The 6482-nt window shown below is 59.2% G+C and overlaps 1 protein-coding gene across 3 annotated transcripts in view; it reads right to left on the minus strand.

The window, feature by feature from the left end:
* The window catches only part of SLC2A11 (solute carrier family 2 (facilitated glucose transporter), member 11), a 10330-nt gene extending 4170 nt beyond the window's left edge, over window positions 1-6160 (minus strand). Inside the window, exons 1-3 of one of the 3 annotated variants that reach the window (XM_010847068.1) lie at window positions 5514-6160; window positions 1962-2060; window positions 216-376 (exon numbers count right to left, since the gene is read on the minus strand). In XM_010847068.1, coding sequence (XP_010845370.1) covers window positions 216-376; window positions 1962-2060; window positions 5514-5534 — 281 coding nt within the window. In that variant the 5' untranslated portion in view covers window positions 5535-6160. The other 2 variants (XM_010847085.1, XM_010847078.1) reach the window with 2 other exon arrangements.
* Between the last annotated feature and the right edge of the window lie 322 nt (window positions 6161-6482).

Genomic DNA, 6482 nt, shown 5'->3' on the forward strand with positions numbered 1-6482 from the left:
TCAGACGTGGGTCCTCTCTCCCTCCCAGCACGGACTCTTCCCTCTACCACGTCCCTGGGAAATGTGGGCTTCTCGGTGACACGGCAGGCAGAGCCGGGGGCCGGTGCAGAGCTGACCCGGGCCTGGGCCTGCTGGGTGACCTGCCCCCCCCCTCAGCCCATGGACCGGGCTGCCCCTTGTTGAGAGGCACTTGGGGGTCCACGGGAAGCACTCACCTTCCCAGCGTGACGGCCAGGGGCCCAGCAAGCAGCGCTCCCAGGAGGCCCCCGAGGGGATACAGGGACACGATGAGGGACCACACGAGCAGGACCAGGTGGTCAGGCAGCGGCTGGCCAGTTCGCGTCCGCCACGTCTCATTGGTGAATTCCTGAACGTACTGTGGATGCAGATGCTGGTCAGCACCCCCACCACAGGCCTTCTTCCCCAGGCCCTGCCTCCGCAGGGCAGGAAGCCTCCCCAGCCACCCTGCCCGTTGTTGGGGGACGGAACTCCCCTGAGTGCGGGGCGCTGTGCCGTCTTTGCTGCAGTGTGCCATCCTGGAGCTCAGAGCCGGCCAGTGTCGATGTGGCCCCTCCGAGCCCAGGATCAGCCCCGTCTCTCCCCCAATCCCACCTGGCCCACATCAGCGGGCTCCCCCACGGGCCAGCTTTCTGATCGACTTGGCCGTCGGCGAGCATCAGCAGGGTATCAGAGGAGGCCGGAGGGGCGTTTGTCCCCCGGGCTCCATTCCTGGATGGGAAGTGAGTCCGCTGACAGCTGCTCTCTTGCACCCTAACCCTAACCTCAAAGGGATGGGAGGGCACCAGTTCCATCCTGGGACCTTTTTTCCTACAGCCCCAGCTGTGTGACAGGACACATGACCTTCTCAGTCAGGTGGGTTAGAGGCGGCTTCTATCACTGGGGCTGAGAGACGCTGCCTTTCCACAGGCACTTGCTGAGCATGGGCACAGGTCTGGCGAGCTTGCTGGGGACTCAGAGACAATGGGACCCTGAGAGGGGACCAGCAGAAGGCTTAGTCCAGCTGGGAGCTTGCTGAAGGAAGGCTTCAGGCAGGTGATGGCATCTGGGTGGCTCTTGAGGGGCTTCTGCAGGAGGGGCAGGGAGGGCTTGGCCCACGGGGGTGGGGGTGGGGTCTGTGTTTAACTGCTCTGGGCACAGAGTTGGGGGAATCAAGGCGGGAGACAGGTGGACAAGTTCGGACCCCAGGGGCCCTTGGACTTCAGGTAGATGTGTGTGTGTGTGTGTGTGTGTGTGTGTATTAGTTTCTCAGTCATGTCTGGCTCTTTGAGACCACATGGACTGTAGCCCGCCAGGCTCCTCTGTCCATGGAATTCTCCAGCTAAGAAGAGTGGAGCGTGTTGGCATTCCCCTCTCCGGGAGATCTTCCTGACTCAGGGATTGAACCTGGGTCTCCCGTAATGCAGACAGATTCTTTATCATCTGAACCCCCAGGGAAGCCCTCAGGTAGATGAGTCTGTCCTTACTCCTATGGGCACTGGGAGTCACAGAAGGTTTCCGAGCAGGGCAGTGGTTTGATCAGACTTGAGAGGACCTACAAGGGGAGAGGCTGAAGGCAGGGAGGCCAGTGGGGAGGCGGGGCTAGTGATCCAGGCAGGAAAGATGGGTCTGAACTAGGATCATGGCAGAGACCCAAGGAAAAATGGCTGGAAGCCAGAGATAGTCAGGAAGGACTTTGTGTTTTTCCAGGAGGGAGGGCAGAGTCAGGGTGGACCTCCTCCCTGGGGGCACAGGGGGAATTGTCTGCTGACATCAGAGACACGGAGCACATGTGAGTTTCAGGGGAGAGTGCAGAGCTGGATTTGAACTCGCAGGGCCTGGGGAACAGCCCAGTGGAGCTGGAGGCGTGGGAGGAAGCTCCACCAAGCGGATGGCGGCCTGAAGATGTGACGTGGGCCACTGTTGACGCTGGGGTGGTGACAGTGGGCACTCAGGGTACGTACCAAGGTCGGGGCATTGATAATGGAGAGGTTGTAGCCGAACTGGAAAGTTCCACCAATACCAGCCGCACAGATGGTCAGGAGCAGGACCCTGCCCTGAGCCTGAGGAGAAAGAAGAGGACCCAGTGGCCGACGGCAGCCCCCACCTCCCTCCGCGGGGCTGCAGCCCACCAGTCCCAGCACGGCGATCTGTCTGAAGCTGGTGGTGGTGACGTCCCCGCTTTGCAGATGAAGAAACGGAGGCAGAGAAAAGTTGCCTCCGTCACACAGCATGGAGCAGGTAGCAGAGGTGTCCCCCGCCTTCTGTTCTGAGCCCGGGATCCCACTGCCCCTCGGCCCTGATGGCATTTTCCTGAGATGGACAGCCATTCCCAGTGCCCTACCCCTACCCTTGCCCAGCTGCCCCCCGGGCACGCCTGCTGTGGCTCAGGGGACAACACCCTGAGCTGGGGCCCCAGGGGGTGAAGCTCTGTGAAGCTTCTCCACAGACTGGCCGGGCACCCCCCTCTGTTAAGAGAAGGGGCCATGTGGACCTACATGTGTGGGGACCTGGAGGCACCTTGAGCCGCAGAGAGCAGCCGGAGCCCCGCTGATGCTGGTGGCGACCTCCAGGCGGGGGCAGCCGGCGCACACACAGCTGGTACAGCAAGAGGGCATCTTCTCGTCCTGGAGCAGCACCCCTAGACAGGCGGGCGACTCCCCAGGGCACCCCCAGGAGGCTCAGAGCCCTGACGCCCCGTCGTTAGGTTGGTAAGCTTTCCTAGGGATTCACCATCTGTTTAGAGTTTGCCTCTTATATATAAATTTTTTTTAAGATTTTTTTTACACTTTTTAAAATTTATTTTTAATTGGAGAATAATCGCCTTACAATGTTGTGTTGGTTTCTGCTGCATAACAGCGTGCATCAGCTCTAAGCATACCTATATCCCCTTCCTCTTGAGTCTCCCTCCCACCCCCCACTTAAAGATTTTTTTGGTGTGGGTCATTTCTTTAAAGTATTTATTAAATTTGTTACAACATTGCTTCTGTTTTATGTTTGGGTTTTTTTTTTTTTTTTCTGGCTGAGAGGCATGTGGATCTTAGCTCCCAGGACCAGGGATGAAACCAGCACCTCCTGCGTTGGAAGGTGAAGTCTTAACCGCTGGGCCACCAGGGACATCCCCGTCTTGTCCCTTTTGATTACAAAAGAGTATGTTCATTAAGGGGCTTCCCTGCTGGCGCAGCGGTAAAGAATTCGCATGTACTGCAGGAGATGCAGGAGACCTGGGTTCGATCCCTGGGTCAGGAAAATTCCTTGGAGGAGGGCATGGCAATCCACTCCAGTATTCTTGCCTGGAGAATCCCATGGACAGAGGAGCCTGGTGAGCCACAGTCTGTGGGGTTGCACAGAGTCGGATACGCCTGAAGCAACTTAGCATGCACACACGCACACACATGCTCATTAAATCTTTTGAAAGCTCAGTACACACTGAAGGTTCTCCACTCTCCCAGAGAGCAGTGACCTGCTTCCCTCAGATGTTTGACGAGACACTCACAAAGCGTTAACTGTACAAAAATCGGATTGTTGATCTTTTCCCAATAACTCTATACTACCTTTCATGTTCTGGAAAATTGTCGCCCAGCTATAAAGTACTGTGTCATATTTATAACTTTTAAAATATTTAAATACAAGTTTCATGGCAGAAGGATGTTTGGCTCAGGACTTTGTGAAAAATTTCCAGAACCTGAAGGCTACTTACTCATTCATCTGTGGAATACCGTGTGCCTGATCCAGCCAGGAACTGAGCTGGGGGGCAGATACGGGGGGCGGGTAGGGGCGATGGAGGGCTGGAAACAGATCTGCTTCTACCAGATGGTGAGAAACTGCGCTGGGGTGGGGAGGTGGGGGAATAGGCTCCCAGGGCAGGACCCTGCCGAGGATGTTGCCACCAGTCTGCGGGCAGCTCTGTGCCGGGCACCCTGGCCGGCCGCCAAGTTCCTATAAGGCTAAGTGACTTCCTCCCAAGCGGGAAGCCACAGAGGGAAGCCAGGTGGGAACCCGGGAGTCCGATCCCGATGGAGTCACGCAGAAGCTCCCTAATGGGCTGCCTGCCCGTGAGAGTCCCACTGGGTGGGCAGATCCACAGGAAGCTGCAAGTCACCCGGTGAGAACTGAGCCCACCTGGCAAGGAGGAGGCCGGCAGGTTGCCAAGGCAGCATAAATTACTTAATTCCCCGAGACCGTGCATGGAGACCACCTAGGCCTGCGGCGACTGGTCATGAAAGCCTTCAAACATTAGCTATGGTAGCGAGGAGTCATTCAGTGAGTAAAGATGGCTTGCCTTCCCATTCTGGGCAATAAATCTACGGTTCTAGGTGCTGGGGATACAGCAGTGAACCAAAGAGACGAAACCTGGAATCTCAAGGAACTTTTCTTCCAGCGGGAGAGTGACAGGCAGTAACAAATGAGCAAGGAGAACACGTAGAGTGTCAGCTGCTGCAGACACTCAGAGAAGGGGGAAGGGGAGGGGCCGGGGTCTGGGGTGTGCTCCGGGAAGGCACCCGGAGTTGAGGGGGGCGCCAGCATGAAGACCAAGGAGATGAGGGGAGGCGCCGTGCAGGGGTGTGAAGGGACTCCGCGGGGGGTTGGCCCTGGCGGGGAGCCCCCAGGGATGGGGTGGTGGGCGTTGTGGACCTGCGCTTCCGGATGCCTGGCTCCCTGGGTGAAGCAGGAGGTGAATGGAGACGGAGTTTAGGGGGAGCGTGGAGGAGACGAAGGTGGGAAACAGGCCCCGGAAAGGAAGAGGAGCGGGTGCAGTGGCCAGGGGCTGCTGAGTCTGGGGGCGCTGTCCGGCCCGCACGAGAACCTAAGTGATGCTAGTGGGGGACAGGTCCAGCACCCTGCGCCCCAGCCAGACCTTCGCCCGAAGCAGACCCGAGGGGAAGGCGAGACGAATGTGCGGTGGGCGCTTGCGAAGGCTGGGGCAAGGCGCACCTTACGCGCGCGCAGGCGCACAGGGAGTGAGGGGTAGGGGGGCCCGCGAGCTGGTCTCCAGGGTCCGAGGCTATATTGGGGATGAGGCGGCTCGCGCGCATCCTCCATCCCCCCGTTTCTGCAGCTCCGAAGACCAGCCCGGGCCCACCTCTGCAGACCGGAAGGGAGCTCCGATCCGGGGACTTCTCGCCCAACAAAGCCTGCCTCCACCCCCCGCAGGTCTTGGCAGGCGGCTCTGATCAACGAGCTCGGACTCGCCCGAAATCCCGGCCCTGGTTCCCCGTGCATTGCTCCGCTGCGGCCTTCGGACCGACTTTCTGCCGGTCCCTGCCGCACCCTTCTTTGGATCTCCGCCGCCGCCCCTTCCGGCCCCTCTTCGGGGCCGCCTCTCACCTCCATCTGGCGCCCCCGCCCTCTGTCAGGTTCCGGGAGACCCCTGTCCCCGGGAGGGCCCCGTCCCCGGGCACTCTGAGGCCGAGCCCTTGATTCTGCGCGGACATCCCCACGCTCCTCCCGCCCAGGTGTCTCCGCCCTTCCCCCGGAGGAGGGGCAGGATTCGGAGGGATGAAAGGCCGACCCACCAGTCTCCGGAGCGCTCTCATCTGTCCGTCTCCCGCAGAGCCGCGGAGTAGGAACCCGGATGGGAGAGCGGGTCTCGGGTTGCAGCCCAAGCATACATTGTGTGCGAGGCCGCGCTGGCCCCGGAAACAAGATGAGTCCAGTCCAGCGGACTTTGTGAGGTGAGCAACTAGCGGATCCACTGGGCCGGATTAATCTTTCATTTCTTAGGGCTTCTCAGGTCCTGCGTGAATCCAGGAGGTCGATTAAGGTCAAATCGAAACCAGACCTGCCAAAGATGCTATTTGTGGTCATGGAAACATAGACCCGAAAGTCACCCTAGGAAGTCATCTGAGCGACGACGGCGACAGGACACAGACCGCAAGCATTCCTCTCGCTCCTGCTTGGGTTTTATTTTCGTTGCTCTGAACTTTTGAAGCGTCATGTGTTTTTAAGGAAAAATACGCAAGATAAAATATTAGCAGTTGCCAAGTGCTCGCCTTTCTGCATCTCTTGAGATGATCCACTGCTGTAGTAGCACCCACTCCGCCTTCCTCCCCCCGCCCCCTATGCCGCCTGGACACCTTGCTGGAGTCAGCTCCCCCCCCTCCCCTCAGTGCGTGGGCTCCCCAGACACTAATTATTATCCTTGAGCAAGGAAGCTTGAGATTTCTCTTCGGCAAACATTAACCGGGAGTTTAACCTTCAGCATGTGCAAGTCAAGGTTGTGGGTGTTTGATGACGAATCCTCTCAACACCCCACACGCGGTGGCTTCAGCCTCCCTTGCGGAGGAGTCCCTGAGGCGCCACAAGGTGGAGCTCGCACCCTGTGCCCCGCGGTCGTGCTGGGAGTCCGGGCTGGGCTGTCAGATCTCAAGCGCGGCGCCGCGGACCCTGCGCGACGGGGCCGCCAAAACCACGCCCGAGTCGGGGGGGGCGTGGACAGCCGCCTCCCCCGCGGGCCTTCCCGCGTGGAGTCCCACCCAGTCTCG

This window comes from Bison bison, unplaced genomic scaffold (genome assembly GCF_000754665.1).
Source record: "Bison bison bison isolate TAMUID 2011002044 unplaced genomic scaffold, Bison_UMD1.0 scf7180017849360, whole genome shotgun sequence".
Taxonomy (NCBI): Eukaryota; Metazoa; Chordata; class Mammalia; order Artiodactyla; family Bovidae; genus Bison; species Bison bison.